This window comes from Pongo pygmaeus, chromosome 13 (genome assembly GCF_028885625.2).
Source record: "Pongo pygmaeus isolate AG05252 chromosome 13, NHGRI_mPonPyg2-v2.0_pri, whole genome shotgun sequence".
Lineage (NCBI taxonomy): Eukaryota > Metazoa > Chordata > Mammalia > Primates > Hominidae > Pongo > Pongo pygmaeus.
In genome coordinates, this window is record NC_072386.2 from 21,811,194 (window position 1) to 21,834,667 (window position 23,474).

At 47.2% G+C, this 23,474-nt stretch overlaps 1 protein-coding gene across 6 annotated transcripts in view; it reads right to left on the bottom strand.

Annotated features, from left to right (window-relative positions):
- Positions 1-1,371: 1,371 nt before the first annotated feature.
- UNC13B (unc-13 homolog B) overlaps positions 1,372-23,474 on the bottom strand; it is a 233,571-nt gene continuing 211,468 nt past the window's right edge. For 3 of the 6 annotated variants that reach the window (XM_063650170.1, XM_054500700.2, XM_054500696.2), the window contains 19 exons: positions 22,216-22,284; positions 20,714-20,803; positions 20,234-20,362; positions 16,535-16,662; positions 15,793-15,878; positions 10,193-10,319; positions 9,857-9,953; positions 9,484-9,627; positions 9,077-9,154; positions 8,497-8,574; positions 8,069-8,157; positions 7,677-7,829; positions 7,427-7,550; positions 7,263-7,319; positions 6,982-7,062; positions 6,259-6,406; positions 3,451-3,543; positions 3,111-3,270; positions 1,372-2,962 (listed from right to left, as the gene is read on the bottom strand). In XM_063650170.1, the coding sequence (XP_063506240.1) occupies positions 2,677-2,962; positions 3,111-3,270; positions 3,451-3,543; positions 6,259-6,406; positions 6,982-7,062; positions 7,263-7,319; positions 7,427-7,550; positions 7,677-7,829; positions 8,069-8,157; positions 8,497-8,574; positions 9,077-9,154; positions 9,484-9,627; positions 9,857-9,953; positions 10,193-10,319; positions 15,793-15,878; positions 16,535-16,662; positions 20,234-20,362; positions 20,714-20,803; positions 22,216-22,284 (2,217 nt within the window). In that variant the 3' untranslated portion in view covers positions 1,372-2,676. Of the gene's footprint in view, positions 2,963-3,110; positions 3,271-3,450; positions 3,544-4,697; positions 4,755-6,258; positions 6,407-6,981; positions 7,063-7,262; positions 7,320-7,426; positions 7,551-7,676; positions 7,830-8,068; positions 8,158-8,496; positions 8,575-9,076; positions 9,155-9,483; positions 9,628-9,856; positions 9,954-10,192; positions 10,320-15,792; positions 15,879-16,534; positions 16,663-20,233; positions 20,363-20,713; positions 20,804-22,215; positions 22,285-23,474 lie in introns of all 6 variants that reach the window. The other 3 variants (XM_054500698.2, XM_054500697.2, XM_054500701.2) reach the window with 3 other exon arrangements.

Consider the following 23,474-nt stretch of genomic DNA (forward strand, 5'->3'; position numbering starts at 1 on the left):
TGAGCCCGCCTCTGGCCACGCCCCTGCCCTCAGGTGCCGGATCCACTCTGTTTCTCCATGGAGAGGGCCCCTAGCTGCCTATCTGGCTTTGAAGTACCCGAACTATGCTGGCCGCTGGGGAAATGGAGATAAAACACTCAGATCCTGCCTTTGGGTAGATCACAGGCTGATGAGGGGAGAGAGACAAGTAAATTACAACAATGTAGAGTGCTGTGGGGAGGCATCCAGATAGCAGAGCCTAGAAAGCAGTGGAAAAGGCTGGCAGACTTTCCAGCAAGGGGAGCAGCATGTGCAGGCACGGAGGGGTAGGAGCACACAGTGCTTGTCGGGGACCTGCCGGGGAAGTACTTTAGAATAGCTGCAGGATAGTGGCAAGGGGGGCGGTGCCGGCTGCGCTATCTTGGAGGGTCTTGGAGTTTCAGCCTGGAGGCTATGGGTGACCACTGAATAGTTTAATAGGAGAAAGACTTTATATTAGAGTGTGTGAAGAAAGCAGAGTAAGAACGGAAGCAGGGGATTATCACAGTAACTCAAGCGTGAGGACCTAAAAGCTGCCACAACTCTTGTGGTGGTGGGAGCTTGAGGCTACCCAATGGATTCAAGAGGTAATTTTGAGGGAGAAATGTTAAGTGGCTGGCTTGGGAGAGGAGAGGGGAGGAGGAAGTTTTTAAATGAGCAACTGAACTCTAAGGATTTATTCAGCAACCAGTGGAAACGGAGCTAGTTCCCTGTCTGGTGCTCCGTTAGTCCCTGCCCCACAAGTAGTGATAGTGCAGGTTGAGAGAGTAGGTGAGCACTATCTTTCTTGTTTCAGCTTTTCCCATTTCCATGCCATGAGGCCTTTTACCTTATTTCTTCCCCTTTGGGAGTGGGCTTTCTACTGCCGCTCTTCTTCCTTGAATAGAGCCTGAATGAAAGGCCAAGGTACAGTCCTAAGCCTAATCTTCTGTCCTGTCTGGCAGCCTCAGTCCTCTGCCAAGACGGGCAGGCACACCTCTCCCCAGTGGGCCCCTGCCTTGTCCTCACAACCCAGGCTGTGATCTGTCCTAGCAATTCTAGACAAAGGGAAGAGAAGCATGGACTAGTTTTCACCAGAACACCTCTCCTGCTACTCTTTTGGACCTTTTGTAGGAAGCTGGTGCCTTAGGTCCCATGACTCTGTTAATTAGATTGGTGGTCTCAGGTCTAGGACAGGACGTTAGCCCAGTGGTGTTTATCCAGAACCACTTCAGGCTTCACCCACTGGCTGTCAGGTATGGGGGTGGAGGAGTGTGAAGCAGCAAAGGACCATTAGGCCAAAATCTACCATTATAGAGGACAGTCATTTCCATGGCTTTCCACACATTAGCAGAATTACCAAACCCCAAAGGCTGCTATAAGATAGTTTATTACAGACTAGCCTATAATCTCCTGTAACAATGGCACATATAATAATTAACAACAGCAAAGATGCTTGGTTTCTTGTTTCATGTAATGGCCAGTACATCTGTGGACAATGTTGAGTCCTCAGGAAGTCCAGGAGGCTGCTACAGAGGAAATCCAAGAACCATGTCACATCTCTCAACAAGTCTTGGGAAGTCCATCTGACTCTCTGAAACAGTTTGTCTCTGACCTCCCAGGGAGTGTTGAGGGCCCCTTCCATCCAGCCATGTACAGAGGGATCAGAGTCCAGGCTCCTTCTATAGGGTTGAATATCTGAGGGGAATAGCAAATGACCCAGATGAGAGAGAGAGAGAGACCAAAGGCTAGATTCTTTCTGCGAGGTGGAGGATGGCTAGAAGGCAGTGGCCACAGATGAGCAGGACTTTTTCTAGACTGGTTTCTACAATTTTTGGCTTTGTTCAGGGCCCACCCAAGAAGAAAATACTCCTGGATCCTTCAACTAGCCCTCAGGTAGACACATGTTAGAACAGCCTGTCACGTCCTGAAGCATCACTCCCCTGCCTAGAGGAGTGAGTCAGGGAGACTCCCAGGCAGGTGGCCCCTAGTGCCTGGGGTCCAAAGAAATATTCTTCTCAGGGCTTTGGAGCACCACGTGAACCTGATTCGACTCATGATACAATCTGGAGGAAGGGATTAGCACAGTTCATTTCTAGAAGGTATCTTGTTCAGTTTCAAAGCCGTGTTCTCACTGGAGCCACAGAAAATCAGTGGATTCTACTCAAGGGACAGTCTAAATTCTATTCTGTGTACTCCTGCCCTGGCCATACTCCAATCCAGACCACAGTGCTCAGCAACAGGCTCAACTGACTACCCAGCCAGCCAGGTACAAGTTCCATACCCTCTAAACTTGTTCTTCTAATGACTGGTATGTATGTGTCTAACTGGATAAGGTGTGGCATGGAGATGGGTAGAGGTGGGATGAGGAGTAGAGAGGTGTCTACTAAGAATGGCTGACACTCTCAGAAATGTTTATCCTTCTCTCTTTATGGAAAATCTCTCCATGTGGTAACCCCACATCCCAGCCCCTAGTACCACAGTCCTGCTGGGTCAGGGCTTCATGACCCTTTCTGTGAAAAGCCATATTATCACCACCCCAAATTTTTCCTTAAATATCTTTAACTGAAGGGGTCAGCCTCTTGACTGCAAAGACCCTAAGCCGGTTACACAGCTAACTCCCACTGGCCCTGATTTGTGAAATTGCTGCTGCCTGACTGGCACAGGAGTCGAAGGTGTTCAGCTCCCCTCCTCTGTGGAACGAGACTCTGATTTGAGTTTCACAAATTCTCGGGCCACCTCGTCATTGCTCCTCTGAGACAAAATCCGGAGAATGGTCAGGCCTGTCTCATCCATGTGGATCTTCCGGCCCAAGGGGCACCAGCAGGCACAGCTGCCCTTGGCTGTGACATCCCTCAGAGGCATCACAGCCAGCCCTAGCACGCGATCTTCCCGGGCAAAGCAGTAATCCTTCACGCATATCTGCAACTCATAGGACTCGGGCCCCTCTTCATTTCCCAGGAGGCTGTGAGCACAAGATAGAAGTTATGAGGCCAGAGTTGAGTCTTCAGCTGATTTCACCCTAGTCTGCCATCCCCCCGGGCCCTCCTCTCCCCCCACCCCTCAAGTCTTACCCCCATCCCAGAGTCCTACAGGTCCCCCCCGTAACTTACAAGTGGAATGTCTCATTGTACTTGGGGGCCCAGTTGTTGCTTTTGGATTTGGTTGTGAACTTCCTCTTCTTATCACTTTGGTGTGGGCCAACCATGGTCACCTCCACGAAAGGCCGGAACATACCCGCTGTCTGCCACTTGAGGTCATTGGCAGCCACCACTGCCCAAACAAGGGAAACCTGTGAGGGATCCCACCAGGAATTCCCAGTTCTTGAACCCCAGGTGACCTTCCCCTTGGAGGAGGGCTGAGCTGGAGGGCTGGGATGAGCAGCCCCTGCTTTTGAGTGATGAGTGAGGCCACTGGGCAAGGAAAGGGCAGACCTGTAAATCCATCACTCACCTTTCACTGTGACCTTGTGCTCCCCAGTACCAGGGTGTGTAAACAAGTCCACCTGAATAGAGACTTCTCCCACAGGATCGTCCACACCACACCCTGAGGGACAAATGGAGAGATGATTCCCCATTGGAGAACTCTAGGAGGTAAACCTGAGGGGTGAGGAGGCCACCACCCTATACCCAAAAGCAAGAAGTAATCATCACAGTAACCATGGGAAGTAAGCAATAGGAGAAGGGAAAGAAATGGGATAAAGAACAAGGCTTGTCTTGTAACACAAGTTAAGCTGACAGCATCTTAGGCGCAACATTTTCCAAAAGTGCACTAAGACTCTCTCTCAAGGATCCCCAAAACTCTATCTCCTAGGCTGAAGGACTTTTCACTGAAAGATATTGGGGTAGGGCAGTGCCATCACCTTGTATTTGTGTCTGGGAATTATGTTGAGCTGGTGGTGTCTCTTAATGGAAAAATGTGGGTCCTCTCTAGCCAAAAGCAGCAACCTACCACCTATGCCCAGGATTCCTACAGGTCCCTGCTTGGGAGGCTGCTGTGCTCTGAAAGACTTCAACCCCCTCAAACCTGGGCCCCTGTATAGAATGAACTCCCCAGTTCCAATCTCTGAAAAGAGCCAATCTACAGGCTCCCCTTAGCAGAGACCTCACCCTATTTTAAGAAAACACCTGGCCAGGTGCAGTGGCTCACACCTGTAATCCCAGGACTTTGGGAGGCTGAGGCGGGGGGATCACGAGGTCAGGAGATTGAGACCATCCTGGCTAACATGGTGAAACCCCGTCTCTACTAAAAATACAAAGAAAATTAGCTGGCAGTGGTGGCGGGTGCCTGTAGTCCCAGCTACTAGGGAGGCTGAGGCAGAAGAATGGTGTGAACCTGGGAGGCGGAGCTTGCAGTGGGCAGAGATCGCTCCACTGGACTTCAGCCTGGACAACAGAGCGAGACTCTGTCTCAAAAAAGAAAAAAAAGAAAAAAGAAAACAGCACAGTCGTACACACCCCAGAGAAAATCCTTCTTTGTCCTGAGGCGGAGGGGTGGGAGAATGCTAAGAATACGACGGAGATCAACAACAGAACCCCTTCCTGAGCTATATGAAGGCATTACCCATCTCTAAGACTTGAGATAGAGCTCCTAAACTTTGACAGCTTGTTCCCCCACCCCCAGCACGAGTTGCTCATTCTAGCTCCCAGGGGTCAGTGTTAGCCCATATTAGATCCATATCTGCATGGTGTACAACATACCCTTTTCCGGACGAATGTCCTCATTAGCAGTAAATCTAATACCTTTCCCATCATGCACTGAATGAGGACAGGCAAGTCAGAGGTAGTAGCAGCAGCAGAACAGAGAAAGAAGAATCCGTTAGCAGTCTAAGGAGTTAACAGCCATTCAAAGCAGCTGTACACATATTCTGAGGGAGCACAGAGGTGGGGCAGAGTGGAGAAAGAAGTGAAAGAGCTGCAGTCAGTGTGTGAATGCTCCAAATTAGACTTCATGGGTCAGAGACCAACCAAATCATGGGCAGAAACAGTAGAAAAATACAGAGAGGAGGTATCTGAGACCAGCAGGACAAGAGAGAGGCTGTAGGCTTTAATTTCCTAGACCCTTAAATGATAAAGCAACAGGTAGAAAATGCACACACATACACATGGACTCTTCCTGCAGTTGCCAACCCTGCTCTCATCATATGTGTGCTCATTCCAGGCTCTCCTCTTTTATCAAGCTTAAAGCTCAATGCTTCTAAAGAGTCTTTCTGGATTAACTCAGATCTTCCTTGATGGTGTATGCCTGCACATGTACCCAGCTCTGTAAAAGTTCTCCCTGTCCACTTAAGTGAGACTCACAGCTCTTCTTTTGCTCTCTATTCTTCTCTCCCTGGATTGGAAATGAGAACAGATGGGGAATAGAGCAGTACTTTTGGTCCCTTCCATTTTCTCACTTTCCGTCACCAGTTTACCTGCTTAGAGCCCTCTCCCCTCTAGGTCAGCCCTGTGCCCCAGATTCACACACAGCTTAGTAATGCCTAAGTGCCAACTTCCCCCACCAGGTTCACTCCCCCAGGCAGCCTGCTCAGGTTTCCTTGGAACAAGCAATAACAAATGTGCCTGAGGTGCCTCCTGGGAGGGCTCTGCTCCAGCGTCAGAATTTCAACCTGAGCTACATCTATGCAGATGTGTTTTGTTTTGGACAGGCCACGCTGGAGGTAGGGAGGGGTCCTGAGGACTGAAAGTCACTGGGAGAAAACCGGCTTCCTGGGTCCCCTGTGCATAAACAGCACCTCTGAGACTGGAGCCTCAGCTGTGCACAGGGGCCCGGGATCCACACCCTCCCTTCAGCAGCTGCCATGGTTTGCCTCTCTTCCTTGTCTCCCTATCCATGCTGCAGAGTCTGGAAAGTCTTTTGCTTTCTCTCCCCAGGACAACTCCCAGCAAAGCTCCCCACACTATGAGCCTTCACATTTCTCATGGCTTCCATTCATTCTCAAGGCTTCCTCACAGATTTTTCCTTCTTGCTGCTTACCAGTCAGGGTATACTCCTTGAGTTTAATAAACATGCATGGGCCAGGCGATGTCTGGGAAAAGAAATCTTAGACATATTTCCCAGGCCTCTGTGATTCTCCTGCCTGGTAATGGGTATGGGGTGGAGGTAAGTACTGAGGTCCCATCAAGCAATCGAGATTTGAATTTGAAGGGCTCTCTGAAGAAGTAACTGGATCTGCTCCCAAGGGCATGAAGATACAGACTCCCTAGGGGAAGATGTGTATCAGAGAGGAGAGGTGGATACCCAAAGCCCTCAGGGCCTTACCTTGGGTGGTCTGCGAGCGCACAAAGGTCTTGATGAGAGTGTCAGTAGTCTGTGTGTATAGTGACAGGGCATAGCGTAGAGACTGCAGATCTGGGCTCTTCTCCAGGAAGGTTTTCTTCAGCCCATTGCCTCCTGCATGGAAGTATTGCTGCAAGATAAAAGAGCACCTGTGACTGCTTCATCCCCTTACAGAAAGCAGCTCCCCAACACTGTCCTCAGAGAAGCAAGAAGAGGACTGTGAGAATAGGCTGTTCAGGAACACCCACAGAACCAGAGTCATAGGCTCTTGGATGAAGAGTATTATTTGGGTATTTGGCAGGATTGGTAGGGGATGGCCACATTCCTGGAGGTATGGCAGTGTTTGAAGGATGGATCTTTCTGGACAGGCACAGAAATGGAATAGAAACACTTCAGGCAGGGAGAAGAACCAAAAGTGCTCTTTTACCCATCTGAACCTTACAGAACTTGAGACCTATGACATACCTCTCCCAGGTGCCTTGAAGCACAGTTCATATGTTCCTGCCTTATATCACCTTACCAATGATAAGCACCTTGAATTTAGGAACCATATCTGATTCTCTCTGTATCCTTGGCAGTACATAGTAACTCTCTTCTGGATGTGGAGTGTTAAGAGTTGGAGGGACACCTGGTCTGGGAGAGTGGAATGCCAGGGCCAAGTGAGTGTGGTGGTTAAGACTGTCTGAAAAAGGCGGGGGCCTCCACCTTGATGGTGTCCAGGGCGAGGTCAAGGACTGCACACTGCTTTGGAGTGAGATTCCGTGTTTCCTCTCGCACCATGTGATCCTGTTCAGAGAAATCAGCAGCATCAGGACAGCTCAGGGCAGTCATGAAAGTCTTGCACCCACCTGCCAGCCCACAGTGCATATTCATCTCCTCCTTTTCCTCTTCAGTCTCCAAAGCTCCAATTTCCTTCCCCCCAGCCACCCTCTCTCCATGACTTCAGAAGGACCACACCTGCCAGGAGGACCCCACACCCAGAGTACCTTGAGTTTGGAAAGATGGCTCAGCTCCTTGGCAGCAGTGAAGATCAGCTGGGTGCCCTGGGCAGAGAGGGAATCAGTCAAAAGCAGAGGACCCCAACTCCATCAGGAAGCAGGGAGTGAGGGGAAGGGAGACAGCAGGAGGAAGTGGAAGGAGGTATCCTTACCGTCTGGTCAGTGAATGGGGGCAGAACGATCATCCTCTCCATTGTGTTCATCACCACGCGCCAGAGCTCCTTCAGTACACGCTTCAGAACCGTCTTCTCACACACAGTGGCAAAGAGGGTGAGGCTGCAAGTCCAGGCAACAGGTGAGGCCAGGGTGAGAGTTTGAGAACCCGTCTCCCCAAGGGGCTCCCTTGCCCGATAGCATCTGCTTTGCTCATCCCCACAGGATAGTCCTGAATGCTGTACTCACTTGCCATCCAGGAAGTCCATGAGAGGCCGGAGTACGCTATCTGCATCCTGAGCCGCTGAGGCCCTGGCGTCTGGAGATGCATTCCCTGTGCCCCGAACCTGGCCCAGGATGTCGGCCATTTGTCGAACACACTCATCAATCCGTACCTGGAAACTACACATGTGCCCGCAGTGTAGCCTTCCCCTCCCCAAACACACGCTGTCCCTGGAGCGGCACCAGCTATTTGATCCCATTCCCATATGCTCATGGTGCAGTTCCAGCAGGGACAGTCAGCAGGAGTACAGGGAAGATCCACACACCCGCAGCTATATGGAGAGGTGTGGGGCAAGGGCTCTGGGATTGGCTAGGGACCACATCTGGCTCTGAGGGACTTGTATTGTGGGGTCACTGACCTGTTTCCAAACACCATGCTGAGCTCATCCAGAACTGTATTCAGTTTCACCTGCAGCTCCTTCAGACTGTCTGCAGCTTCAAGGTCCAGCTGTATTCATAGGAGGTAAGCCTGGCTAGGCTGCTTTTCTTACCCTCTTCTACCCTGCCACACCCCTACTACTTCCTTGCAGGGCTTACCCCAGTGCCTATTCCTCCCTCCCTCGCAGGGCCCTACTCCAATGCCTATTCTTCCCTCCCTCGCAGGGCCCTACTCCAATGCCTATTCCTCCCTCGCAGGGCCTTACCCCAATGCCTATCTCAGATTAAGCCAGCCCAGACCCCAAGCTCAATTCCTGGCCTACATCTAGTAAAGAGAGGGTGGAGTTCTATGGCCAAGGAGTTCAGGAATAAAGGGAAAATACAGTGACTCCCAAACCCTAAGACCTACCTCCTTGCCTCCCATGGCCTCAAACATTTTCTCCAGCTGGACCCTCAGTTGCTGCATGTTGTTCATCAGGATGCAGGGCTTTGGGGACAGATGTAGCTGTTGAGTCTTGGCTCCTTTCAGCATAGGGCCCATTAGCCTAGGTTCCCTCCCTCTCACACAAAAGCCACAGGGACTTCACATATTACATAGGTTTCTCCCTAAGCACTAAGAGCTGGGGCCAGTTCAGATAATTCTCCTTGACTAAAAGCAAACGTTTTCATTTTTAAGCTGGGTGGTAGGTACTCAAGTATTAATGTATTACCCTTTATAACTCTTTGAATATCTAAAGTTTATATATATATATATTAAAAAAAAAAGACTAAGCAAAGGTCTAGCTTAGCAGAGGATAAGGTACCAAATGAGAGTCACAGGAACTCTGTCAAGTTCTCGTAATTTTGTGGCATGGATCTGAAGCAAAGCCATGGTGGGAATCACGCATCAGGAGTGTCACCCCAACCCTCAATTCCGAGGACAGCTTCAAAAGCAAGGATTCAAATGTCTTCCACTCTCTTTTTGTAAGAGTCCCAGGGCCTGAACCTACCAGTTTCTCCTTTGTGCAATAGGCTGGGAAGTCCTTTGACAAGATGTCTGCATACTGCATCAGCACCTTCCCAATGGTCTGAGAAGAGGAGAAAGGAAAGAAAAGGAAAGGGAATTCTTAGCTCTTCTATGGGGATCTTGCCTGAGGTGGCACTTCTCATCACAGAACAGTAACAACAGGGAGGTAAAGGGGGAATCTCACAGTACGGGACAAAGCTCCCTCTCAACCACAGAACAGCACTAAGACAGAACCATCTGTCTGCCACAGAAACAAGCAAAGGAGAATGGGGGTCACACAAGGCTTTACCAGGAGGCCACAGTGGAGAGGTGCTGAGCTCAGGCCGGCCTGTGATGAGTCTGTGAGTGTGATGGTGGTAAGGGGGAGGGAGTAGGAAGAGTTATGGTCACCTTAGCAAACCTCCTCATGTAGTGGGCAAGGATGCTGGGGTCTGGGCATTCCAGCTTCCGGATGATCTCAAAGCTCTGATTGAGTTGTGTGAAGACATCCACCACAGAGCAGGAAAAGAGTGCATGCTCTGATGTCTGCTGGAACTAAGGAAGACCACACACAGGGTCACCATCCACAGCTGCTATCTTTTCCCAAGCTTGTAGAGTTTGAAAAGGCTCTGACCATCAAGGGTGGCTAGTGGCCCTCAACAGCCCTCCTGTGAACTCCACAGGGCAGGCATAGCCATCCTGGCTAAAGCCCAGGAACTTCTGCCAATAGCTAATTGCTGGGAGACCTGGCCTGAACCCGGTGCAGCCAAAGCCCCTGACTTACTCCATCCTTCTTATCTCGTTCCAGGGCCCCACGCAGGAATTCCAGGGATACATCCTCATTCTCATCCAGCCATTGTAGCACAAACTGCTCAAACCACCTGCAGCCAGAGCAGGAGAACAGGGGGTTAGAACTAGTGGTTGGAATATGCCATTTCCTGACTGCTCCACCAGTCTGGGATCCTCTGGATGGCGGGGCACAGTTTGACACTTTTCTTTGTCTACAGTGGTACCTGAACAGGCAGTCCCCTAAGACTGGCTTGCTGAAATGAATTGGGGATACTAGCCCTGCCCACCCAGAGGGCTCCCTTCCCTCTGTAGTGCCCACATGATGACTCACGCTGGGTACTCAGGCACCTGCCCCTGGAGGACAGGCAGATCCCGCACGTATTCATTGTGGAGCCATTTCACCTTGAAGTGCAGGTTCATGTAGTCAGCACTTTTACACAGGTGGTCTTTCTCATGCTCTAGTGGTAGGGAGAAAGTTTGGGTCAGGTCCCAGCAGTAGAGGCCATGGTTCCTGAGCCTTCCCAAGGTAGCAGATCTGGTCAGGCAGCTCCATCAGATGTCTTAGGACAAGGGTGACTCCCAACCTCCTTCTCACAGCCATCTCTCCCCACCAGTGTTCTGCTCAGCAACTCTCCACAAGTTTGGCCCAAATCTTCCTCTAGAAAGACTAAGCCAGACTCCCAGATAAAGCCTGCAGTCTCTTTGCTCTAGCGTTTGGAAGTGGTCTTTTTGTTCTAGCATCTGGTGTCTGGTGTAGAAAAGGAGAAAGGGCCATGGGTGCTGATGCTGATTAGTAGGGAGACTGCCCATGACTGTAGAGGACAATGGTTTTCCAGGGCCTTTCTGATCACAGTAGCTGAGTCATCCTTCAGACAGGCTTAAAGGCAGAGATGAGCAGGTGTACACGGCATGAATGGGTCAGTGACAACTACAGAGACAGGGAAAATCAAACTGGGCCCAAGTTGACAGAGCAGTTGGGCAGCCATGGTGTAATGGAATCTTGAGGCAAACTGAAGGGCTCCAGGGCAGAGCTGAGACACTGAAAAAATGAATTCTCAGGGAAGTATGGAAATATGAATAGTCAGTTTGGAAACTATGGAAACACAGCCAGATGAAAGGACATATCATGCTGCAGAAAATGGGGCATTTATTATGAATTTGAAAAGTCATCTTGCTGAATCTCTAGAGCCTTCTGGAAAATCTAAGACAAAGATAACTCACAATTTGCTCAGAGTCTGGAGCACTGGCCACACCCATAGGTTCTCTTCATCTACCCCCTTCATAGTTGAAGCACTAATTTGAATAATAAAAATCAATTGTATGCTGACACATCAACATAATGGTAAAAGCAAGCAAATGTGGGAGAGGGCTAAGCAGCAGAGAAGAGAAGGCCACTGTCCTTGGGGACTTTGTTGCTCAACTTTGAGTTGCCATGGGTGATGCTCCTCCAAGTCAAGGCGGAATATCCAGGCTGGAGCAGCTGGCCCTTGTGAACTAGTGTAGCAGACACTGAAGGAGGAAATGGAAGCCTGGGATTCTGCCTCAAGGGCTTCAAGTCCCAGGAATTTCATTCCCTGGCACTGCAGGCAGCACTGTCTCAACCTAAAGTTGCATTTGCCGTCTCTTCTATGAAGCAGTGAGCAGGAGAAGAGGGAAAAGGTATAAGACTAGAGGCAAAAGGACAACTAAATGTTCTTACCACCCAGAAAGAAGACTTTTCTTATACGAATGACAGTGGTTGCTTGTGACAGAGCAGAGACACCAATGAGCAACAAAGAGAGTGAAAAAATCAGGGACATCAGAGAGACCCTCAGGGACATCAAAAGAGAGACTCTCTCCTCCACCCCCGTCCCCTGCTGTTCTGGAACCAGTCTAAGAACCTAGAAACATCAGGAGGGCCCTCCTCCTTCCTTTTCAAGCAGGGCTGCCCATCACTCCATAACTCCCTAACTCTTTCTTTTAGGGACCTTCAAGTTACTGTTTTTACATATAATTTTCACTTTCTCTGTCAATTTATTATCTGCACTCTGGCCCCTATCCCTAATTTCTGTATTAACTTCTCTGGTATAAAAACTAACTGACAAGTTCTGAAACACCAGTCACACTTTAAACTATTCTAACAAGTCCCATGGAGTCATGCTCCACTAAAGTTGTTTGAGGTGGGGTAATCTGTCAGAAAGGCCAATCCATAACCTCCTGCCCCTGACTTCCACCTAACTCCCTCTTTTTCTCCTGGAGAGCTCTTCCAACCTCATGATTTCAACCTCCCAGTTTGCTGGTATCTCCCCCTAATCTCTCTTTGGTTCTGGTAACGTCTATATAAACTTCTTTTTTGAGATGGAGTCTCACTCTGTCACCCAGGGTGGAGTGCAGTGGTGCTATCTCTGCTCACTGCAACCTCTGCCTCCTGGGTTCAAGCAATTCTCCTGCCTCAGGCTCCTGAGTAGCTGGGATTACAGACATGTGCCAGCACACCTGGCTAATTTTTGTATTTTTAGTAGAGTTGGGGTTTCACCATGTTGGCCAGGCTGGTCATGAACTCCTGAACTCAGGTGATCCACCCGCCTCAGCCCCACAAAGTGCTGGGATTACAGGCGTGAGCCACCACACCTGGCCTATATAAGCTTTGGATGGAACATTTCATCATGCCTAGATTTAATTTGCCCCTGTCTCTCACTATCTTAAAATCTCCAGCTGAAGTGGAACAGAGTACACCAACTAATCTTACCCTCTTTTTCAATGCTGAGCATTATCCTCAAATCTTCCTTCTACCTCTTTATTCATACCGAGTTAAATCACCAGCCCCTGATTTCACCTCCAAATGTCTCTGGAATCTGTCCATTCCTTCTAGCCATGCTATTACCTGCCTAGGTCTCATTACCCCCATCTTTAACCTGGATTACTATAATAGCCTCCAGACTGGTCATTCTGCCTCCCAATCCACTCTCCACACTGTAGACAGAGTGACTGGCCTTTCTACATAATAATCTGATCATGTCAATCCCTTGCTTGACATATGTCAGTGGCTCCCAACTACCTCAAGATAGAGTCCAAAAGTCAGCTGGGTGCAGTGGCTCACACCTGTAATCCCAGCACTTTGGGAGGCTGAGGGGGGCGGATCACTTGAGGCTAGGGTTCAAGACCAGACTGGCCAACATGGTGAAACCCCGTCTCTACTAAAAATACAAAAATTAGCTGGGTGTGGTGGCACACGCTTGCAATCCCAGCTACTCGGGTGGCTGAGGCATGAGAATCGCTTGAATCCAGGAGGCGGAGGTTGCAGTGAGCCAAGATCAGCCCACTGCACTTCAGCCTGGGCGACACAGCGAGACTCAAAAAAAAAAAAAAAAAAAAAATAGAGAAAGAGTCCAAAAGCCTATGCATGGCTTACAACCTCCTTCACGATCTGACTCTGTCACATCTCTCCATCTTCAGGTCTTACTTATCTCTTCCCCTACCCTCTGAAGTGCTAGTCACACTGAACTGCTGCTTCCAGTTCTCCAAGCATGCCAGCTCTCTCTAGACCCCAGGTCTTGGACATGCTGTAGCCTCTGCTTGAAATGTTCTGTGTCTCCCTTTCTTGTCACTACCACCCTCCCGGCTAAATCTTATTACCCTTCAGGTTCCAGCTTGTACATCGCCTCCTCCAGGAAGCCTTCCCAGGTCCTCAGAGTCTGGGTTACATGGTTCTCCTGTGTGCTCTCAGCACCCTATACTTACTCCTCTTGTGGCATTATAACTTTGTGTTGTAACTGCCAATTTATACGACTGTTTTCTAGACTGCCCTGTGAGTTTCTTAAGGGATGGTGCTATGCCTTGTTCATCTCATTGGGTTCCAATAACCAGCACAGAGCCTGGCGCAGAGAAAATATTCAATAAACATTTGGTGAATGGAGTGGGGATTTACTGTAAAATGGCAAGAAGGAACTTTTGTTTCATATTTTAATTGGGAGAGTTGTTACACAGTTGGGCTTATTTGTCAAAACTCATTAAATTGTATTCTTAAAGCGGTCTTATTGTATTGTCTATAAATTATACCTTAATAATGTTGACTTACAAAATATTTGGCGAAGGACAGGATTTTCAACTTTACTTTTATAGTCAGAGTCAATGCCACTCTCCTATCATCCAGGCCCCCCAAACTCCTCCCCTTCTCTTGCCCTCCATATTCTGACAATCACGAAGTCCTGTTCTGGCTTCCTTCCAATGTCTATCAAAGCCCATTCTCCTCTCTCCACTTATCTTCTCTAATCCCAGCGCCCTCTATCCCTAAATTATTACAACAGCTCTTCATTATCTGCGTTCTCTGATTCTAGTCTCTCCCTATTCTAGCTGCCCTCATCTCTCACTGAGGTAGATCTTATTAAAATACTATGGGGTTCACATTGCACCTCTGCTCAAGAGCCTGCAATGGTTTCTTATTGTTCTTAAGAACTAAGATTTAGTCAGTGCTGAGTAAGTGCCATGCAGTATGCTAAATACATCTCAGTACTTCATCAGTTCAAAGAAACAGATGCTATCATCACTCCCATTTTACAGATGAGAAAATGGGAGCTCATAAAAATTAAGTAGTTTGGACCAAATTCACAGTGCTATGTAGGCAGTGAAATTGAGGTTTGAAATCAGGCCAACATTAATTCTTTCTCTTAAAGTAGAAGTTTTCAATCCTTTTGTGTTTGTTTTAAACATTAGCAGAACTCCCCTTTCAAAAGAAATCTCACCTAGAATTCCATGTAAGATTGATAAAAGCAGGGCTGGCTGAGCTGGCATCATGCAAGAGGCCTGGAGCCTAGCCTCTGGGTTTCCCCTTCAACTTAGCTCCTAAGATACTTCTGTTTGAAAACCTCTGCCCCACCTCACACTACTCCTCTTGTGGAGTTGATTCACTTTCACAGGTGTTTTCTCTTTTCCCCCAAACCCACTGGAGCCACAGTTCTTCAAGAACTGAGACTGTACTCCCCATCAGGCTCACTAAGTGGCATCTGGAGGGAGAGACCAATGACCTCCTCCCTGGCCTGACAGCAGGCAGCCCTGCTCTGGGCTTGTGTTACAGAATGTACGCGTGGTAGTCTGTGGCTGGCTCAAATGTAACACAGATCTTCAAGGTTTCTTTCAATCTCAAGACTCACTGATTCTAAACCTCACACATTCAAGCATCTGAGGGTGGTCCATCTGCCCTGCCATCCCACCCAAATAGCAGATCCAGACTCTGCTTTGTCCTTGCCCAGATGGCTCCTCCTCCTCCTAGATGGGCTTTCACAGACTGAGTAGAGAGACTACCACACATAAAACGGCACGAAACACTGCTACATAGGTGAGTACAGATGGGTACAGATAGGAAGGTCTGATACAGGTATGGAATGATATCTTTGTGGACCAAGGTAGGAAATGAATAAAAGAACAAGCTGAATGAGTAAGATGAATAATAATTTGCCTGTGGCCCTGCTCTATAGGAGAAGTGAGGGAAGAAGGATCTTCCTGGCATTGTCATACTAATCCAGAGCAGCTTTCAAGAAAAGCCAGGCCAGAGAGTCTCCAACATAAGAAAACAATTACATCTATCTGTGTATTTAAGGTTCTCTGATTCTTGAAAACTGAAGTTTCCCAAGACCATTCTCCAGGAAGTGGGCCACCTAAGAACACCCACCATGGGAGAAGTTCATCTCTGGGCTGGGAAGGTCTTGAACAGGCAGTTGCTCCAAAGCTGGAAGGAAGAACCTACATCCACACAGCCATTTTCATATTTCCTTTGGCTGCAACTTTACCCACCCAAGGTCTCCTGGGGCCTACATCCCACTAGGCCTAGAATTCCTTTAGTTTCTCACTATATCACTCACCCAGAACTTGTAGTTGTCTAGAAGAGGAAAGGGACAGTGAACTAGGAGCTTGGGCTAGGAGCCTGGCAGCCCACTGATTTGGACAGATCCTTACCCTCCAATGCATATTTCATGTCTTGGGCAAACAGATGCCACATCACCTCTGCGCTGACTTTTCCCACATTCAACTCCTGAGGAAACCTGGATGACAGAAGAAACCACAGTCAGAGAATAAGGCAAGAGCCATTTGATTTGATTCATTTCAAGGCTAAAGTGCCTAGTTCTTGGAAGTCATATTGGAGAGAGGAGAAGCTTAGGGAACAGGACTAGGTCCAATCTGGAGAAAAGGGGCCCAGGGGCCAGGGGCCAGTGGCAGGACAAGTTGGGGGCAGAAGAGATCCCCGTAGGCAAGACGGGCCTGGGGGCAGAAGATGCCCAGAAGGCAGGAAATTGAGAGGTAGAGACTCTCCAGGCAGAGGCTGGAAAGCAGGCGCAGGCTAAATAAGCTGGAGGAGAAAGGGCAAGTCAGGGTGGGCTATAAGAAGGCCCACTTCATTCACAGTGGACAGACACATACACACATGGTCTCTGGATCCCCTGGGGCTCCTATGGCAGTCACAGTCCCAGAAGCCTCTCACTCCAGGGAGGCTGGCTCAGTCTGGCCAGGGACCCCCATTATGTTTCCACACCTGTCTCCAGAAACAGTTACCCAGACAGATACAAGGGACAGAGGGACAGATGGATGGACAGGAAGAAGAGGTGGCACTGCAAACATACAGAGACAGGAAAGAAAGAGGTTGTTAGACAGATGGACAGATCAACCACCAACAGACAGGGCCAAAGAGGGTGATACTCACTGGTTCAGAACAGGTGTGTAGGAATTCTTATCTTCCTCTATGATTGACACGATGAGTGTGATGAGCTTGGGCCAGAAATCCAGGTTCCGAATGCTGGGCCCTTGTTCCTCTGGAGGTAGCTCTTGCTTCTTGATCCAGAGGACGCAGTGAGAAAGAGGGAGAAAGAGTCAGAGTAGAATGTAGAGGGTGTCTCCAACGATCCTCTTTCTCTTCCCCTCCCTATACTTCTTCCTCTAGAATCAAGGACCTTTCCTCTCCTAGAGCCTGTCTTCCACAAGACTATCCCTGTTCTGTAAGAGTGACTATTGTGAGATCCCTGAACACAGGGAGCCTATCGCTGAGAAGTTCTCTCCTCAGCCCCAGGGCACTGCTCTGATAAACTTGGTCAGTCCAAGAGACATGAGGATGCCCATCCTCCTTCCTTCTCTCAGTTGCTATGCGCAGAGTAACTTGCTGGCTAAAGGAAACAGCCCCTCCAGCCTTAAAAAGTAGGTCTACTTCTATGCAGCCCCTACAGGCAGGCAGCCCTCCTCTTCTGGTGGTATTCCTCTACTGACAGCACAACACGACCACACACATACACATCTCAGCTCTGAGAAGCTCTTTCAACTTCTGCAGGAGCTACTGAACAGATCTGGTGTGCATTTCAGCCTTTCAGTGCAGTAGGACTTCCCTTGATCCCCTGAAGTTATTAGGGGGAAGAATGGCATCTAGGAAGCTATTTGCCTAGCTAGATAAGAAAGGGCCTTACTTGGGAAGAGGCAAGGGAATACAATGGTGACTTTCAGGTAAAGAGAAATCACTCTATATTCACAGCCCAGAAAAGTGAAGTAGGAGTCACCATAGGGAGGCTGGAACACACATTATCTCCCACTAAGTCAAAGGCGAAGGTGGAGCTGCCCAGAAGGACAGGAACAGGGTCTTTATGTGGGATGTCATATGTCACTGGAAAGCTTCCACAGTCCTTAATAAGCCTGCATTATCAAGAAGTTCCTAGAAACCAGGACAGAATCTTTAATATAACTTAAATACATCTCTTCCTTTTATTTTTCTGTCACTGTCCTGGTTCAGGCTCTTATCATTCAAGGATTTCTGAACTGGTCTTTAATCTTCAATCCAATCCCTCCTCCTTGCAGCTATCGTGATCTTTCTACAAAGAAAATCTCAATGTGTTAACTCCTCTGCTTAAAGCCCTTCAACGGCGTTCAATGCAGTTTAAATTCCTTAGTTTACATCTTCCAGAATATGACTCTCAACCTCATACCTTACAACTCTTTTTGTTCCAGCTATTACCACACCACCACCACTTATTTACTGCTTATCATGTGCCACACACTCTGCTAAGACCTTTACACACATTATCCTATCTAATCCTCACAACAACTCCATTGAGTAGAAATTATTATCACCTTCATTTACAGATGAGGAGAGTGAAGGGCAGGCAGCAAGGTTATATGACTTGTCCAAAGTCATGCAGTTGCAAAGAGCAGAACTAAGACTTGATCCCAGATAGCTGAATCCCATAGCCGGATGCTGTAAGTACCCTAAATTGCTATACTTCTTTATCTTATTTTTATTTTGTTTTTTTTTGAGATGGAGTCTCACTCTGTCACCCAGGCTGGAGTGCAGCGGCATGATCTCGGCTCACTGCAACCTCTGCCTCCTGGGTTCAAGCAATTCTCCTGCCTCAACTTCCCAAGTAGCTGGGATTCCAAGCACCCACCACGCCTGGCTAATTTTTGTATTTTCAGTAGAGACAGGGTTTCACCATATTGGCCAGGCTAGTTTCAAACTCCTGACCTCAAGTGATCCACCCGCCCCGGCTTCCCAAAGTGTTAGGATTACAGACGTGAGCCACTGCGCCCGGCCTGCTTATATTTCTTTAAATTAACAAGCTCATATGTAATTCTGTGCCTCCAAGCATTCTATTTTCTCTCCGTGGTATGCCCCTTCTCTCCAGCCCCTTTCTTTAGTTAATTCCTACTCCTTCCTCAAAATTCAGATTGAACTTTGCCTCTTCTGAGAGGTTTTCCTGACATCCCTGGTCTGGGCTCCCAGAGCACCCTCTGTGAACCTTTGGTGTAGACGTATCAGAAAACTACAACTACAGTAAAACATAGTAACAACAAAATAACAACAACAAAAAAACAATAAATGTAGTAATTTGCTTTGACCTCCACTAAACAATGAGATCCCCAAAGGCTGAAATATCTCTTACTCAACTTTATGTCTGTAATGCTCTGTTAAGTGAATGAATGGACGAATAAACCAATGACTGAAGGTCAACAGATGGAAATTTTAAAAGACATCAAGAGTTTATGCCAGTGTAAATATGGAATAAGGAAAAAATGAAATTGAGAGAAAGTAAAAAGCAGATACCAAAATACAAAGGCTTAAGAGTATCCCTGAATAGTTTATGAGAACGGTGTCTTTCCTCGACCAGAGACTTCATAGACAGATGACAGAGGAGCCTAGAATGTATCAAGTAAAACAAAGGCCTCAGGAAAACCTCCCATGAACTTCAGAACCAATAGGAGGCTTTATAAACCTTAAAAGGAAGAAGTGTTAAATACATGGCTGGCACAGAAACTACACTTGGGAATGAGAAGAGGCAGTAGGAACAAGATCTTAGTCTTTATGAGGGTGCTCCTAGGAAGCTTTACAAATTGGATGTAGTTACCTAAAGATAAATGTCCAAGACATTTAGGTTGTCCTGCCATCATTTGTTGTCCAAAGCCCACTGCCTTTTAAGGTCTATCTCAAATGTTCCTTGTTTTATGTAGCTTTTCCTGGTATCTGATCAAGAGAGAGAAAAGACTCTTCCTCCTTGGAATTCCTTTAATCTTATCCCTTTTTCAAGGCCCTTCAAATAGACTCCTTTGATTAGAGTTATATATATGTTTATGAGACTGCAAACTTACTGAAGGAGCACTGTGCTCTCCTCAGACCTGGCCTAGAACAAACATTCAATATTTGTTGGACTGAAGGGAATCCACTCTGCAAATGTATGGTCAGCAAGAAACTCCTAAGATTGGAACTGTAATTGAGTAACTGGAGCTAGAAGTTCTGGCTTTGAAATAAGTTGGGAGCATGGATCGGGGATACTATTGGAAGGATCTGGGAAAATGTACTAAGTCACCAGGTACTGACTTAGGGTGCCAGGCTAAAACAGGTGAAGTAGCTCAGCCTCACAGAAGGATAGGGTCAGTCTTGACAGCCAGTGGATGAATACAACCCAGAAGAACCACACATTTCAGAGAGAAGTAATTAGAGGGAAAAGTAAAGCTTCCAGGAGTCAGCAGCTCAGAGACCACTTCAGATCTCAGAGGAAGGAAGCCCAGAACTTACAAGAGTCCGCAAGAGTCAGAATAAAGTTAAACTTGAGGGAGAAAAAAAGACTCTGGGATGGACTGAGAATTCACCTACTCAACCCCTGAACTGTGCATGAATTTAGGTTTACTTTCTTCAACATTATTATGGTTGCCATTTCTGTTCAATTCAGGTATGTCTCATCTTGCCCAGGGGTCTCTTTCCATCCACATATCTCACATGGTCCACATGGTTCATACTCCACAACTCACTCACCCTTGAGAACATCAAGTACTTTGTCCTGAGTGCTTTTCCACCACCACCATCAAGGAAAGCTGAGGCTCCAAAGAGCCACTGACAGCTGGCCCCACCTGATCCCAAACCTCTTACCAGCTGGTACTGGCGGCTGTATAAGTCGTGGCAGTTGTTGAAGATATATTCATATGTGGAGTTCAAACAGGCCTTCACACAATCCTTTACCACCTGGCTGGCTCTTGGAGGGCTTTGCAGTTCTTGTACCTGCCAATTAAAAGAAGAAATATGGGCCCAAGGTCCTGCTCACCTGGGTGGGATATTCTCCTAGCACTACCCCAAACCTACTCTAGATTCTTTCATCCCTGACTGGGTCCCTAGACCTTTCCCTGTGATGAAATTGCCAGGATAGCTGACAGGGAAAACTTCCACCCCATCCTCATGGATCTATAGTCTATGTGCTCTCTCAGAAGTAACCCAGGGAACAGGTACACAGAAATGTAAGCTTAGAGGTGATGAATCCTGTAGCCTCAGACTCTGCCCAATGATTCTCATTCTTCACGTTCCTGTAGCCAGGTCTCCAGCCCAGCACCACCCAAGCCCCCGTCCATTTCTTACCTTCATTCTGAAGAAAGTAATGCTGGTCAGCAAATCCACTGTGGATTTTAAGTCCTGAAGCCGTTCAGGACTCCCAGCAGGGAAATTATTCTGTTGCAAATCAAGCAAATGTAAGAAAGGAACAGAGGACTATGAAAACCTTCCCTGCCAAAAGTGATGATATCAAAAGCTTCCCTAATTGTTACCTACTGGGTTTTTCTCTAGTTGAGCTGGCCAAAAACACTGTAATGTTACAGGTCTCCTTCTCTTTTTTCTGTTGATGCAAACAGGCTCTTGCCAAAAGCAGGGGTTAATACTTCCCACCCTAGAAAGCGACACATCCTCCCTCCAGCCCTACTTCCCATGCAATGTATAAGCACTTGTACAAATGAACACACAGGCACGCACACACTTACACACATGCTTTTCTTGGATGAAGATTCTTACGCACCAACAGTGAGTTCTTCGAAAGTTACAATCTAACTGTATATCCTGGAATATAAGTGGAGCCACACTACAGACAAAACTGAGGTCCAGGACCTGTACTTTTTGTACAATAGACCCCAGCTTTTCTACTGTTCTGCAGCCAGCAGATGGCAGATCTCTGAGCAGAACTGCTTTTGGAGTGAGTTCCTTAGGAATTTCCAGCCATCCTTACTTCATTCACTTTGGCACGAGTCTTAGGAGGGAGCTGCTATGAAGAGCTGAAGGGAGATGCTGAGCCTGTCTTCACATTAATGGTCAGTTTTTAAACCTTCAAATGGCTTCTTATATGCCAAATATAAGATATACAGTCAGCTGTCCATTATTTGTGCAAATGGAGGGCACTTGAGTGCAGACAATTAAAACCTCATTTCTTTTTGACTTTAAGGTTGTTTTTATACTTACTTTTTAATGTGCGTATATTGCCTGTTCTGAACATTCACACACTTTAAAGCAAGTAATGAAGCCATTCTAAGATCCAACATAGGAGGAACTAAGAAACTGCCCATTTCCTTATCCTGTCCCGTCCCAGTACCCATCCTCCTACTATACCTATTTCCTCCCTTTATACTAGGAATGGACATGCTCTCTGATACAGATTACTTGCAAAAGCCAATCTACTCTCTCTCCCCCAGCCAGATTCTCACACCTCCGCTGGAAAACGAGGAGAGTATGGAAAAATGCAAAAAAGAAATGTAATTAGGTATCTAATTTTTTTAAAAGGGTACTCCTGGAAGAGATTATCCTCAGGAAACTCCCTAATGAGAATATCACCAGAGAGTTTAGTAGAGTGTTAAGAATGCGGTTGGAAAGACAACTGTCTATAAAAACTAACCATACCTGCTGCTATTTATACACCACATGGTCCCTGGAGTTAAAAGAACCACAGGTGTCAGTAGCATTGGCCATTTGGGTGGATGTGATGACACAGACCAGTTTTCCCTGGCCTCAATCTTTATAGCCAAGATTGGCCTACAGTCTCTCTGGGACCATGCTTGATATCTATTATCCTGCCCACAGCCAGCCATGTCTTCACTCACCCTGTATGTAGAGAGGTCGATCCTCAGTGAGTTGTGTAGCTGGTCCAGCAGTTTTACAAATCTCTCTTTCTGAGGGTGAGAAACAAATAAAGGGGAAGAAAAAGAGAACCTGTGTCTGAGTCCCCTAAACTATAACAGAAACAGAACCACCCCTGGATGAGTAGAAAGAGTCGGGAGGCATTGGGTTGGAGACACATCCCTGCCCATGGGAAGAACAACAAACAGTGTAACGGAAAAAATGAGATAGATAGTCCCTGTTCTATCTCTTTGCAGCTCTGTCCCAATCTGGGAAATCTCACACTGACAAGGAAAAAGCCAAGTCCCTGGGGGGAGAAATGGCTCCTTCTATGCAAGAGTCAATAGGGCATGACCAGTGCATCTCTATCCCTTTGGGACTGTAACTTATCTTAGGTAGATAAGAAGAAACTCCAAACACATTCTCTCTTGAGTCTGAGGTCTCCTGACTTATCTCGGGGTAGTGCATAACAGTTATACAGCCACAGCCTAGCAGTGATGATGGGAGGGAGAAACTGATGCGTTTGAAAGATAACAGGGCAGGCAGGAAGGGGTCTCTCTTTAAACTACATTCCACACACATTTCCCATAGTGTATACTTTTTAAATGTTAAAATATCTAGCATATACTATTTTAATAGCTGATTTTCATAGAAAAAGTATTATTAAACGTGGAATCATATGCCTGCAGGATGTTGGCATCCCACTCCTAGAACTCATGTATTGATTATATGAGTAGATGTTGATTAAGTCAATACATAATGAGATGAGGCAAAATGGAACAAATATTTGACTGGCTTAATAAGTTACACATCTAAAGAAAGACTCTATCAACAACAAAAAATTCATTAGTACCAAAAAATCAGATTTCATAGACTCAGTGAATTGGGGTGATATCAGTAACTTTATGCCCAAAATGGTAATTTTTGTGTTGGGACAGAATTATTTTATCTAGTTTATACTGAATTAATGTCAGGTGACATTCTGAGTAATGACTCAACTTCTCAGGTACCTTAACCCAGGAAGGGCACACCCTGGATAGGGAAAACAGTCCGGACACTAGAAAAGGAACAGGTTCAAGTGCACACTGGCATCATTGTTTAGACATCAGTCTCATATCAACTCAAGTAATATGAATCTGTCACAGACAGACTGAACAAGATTTTAAAAAGTCCATTTGTGGACCTGCAAGACTGAAGAATATGGAAGAATATGGTAATTCAACCAAGTTGTTGGCCCAGAGGG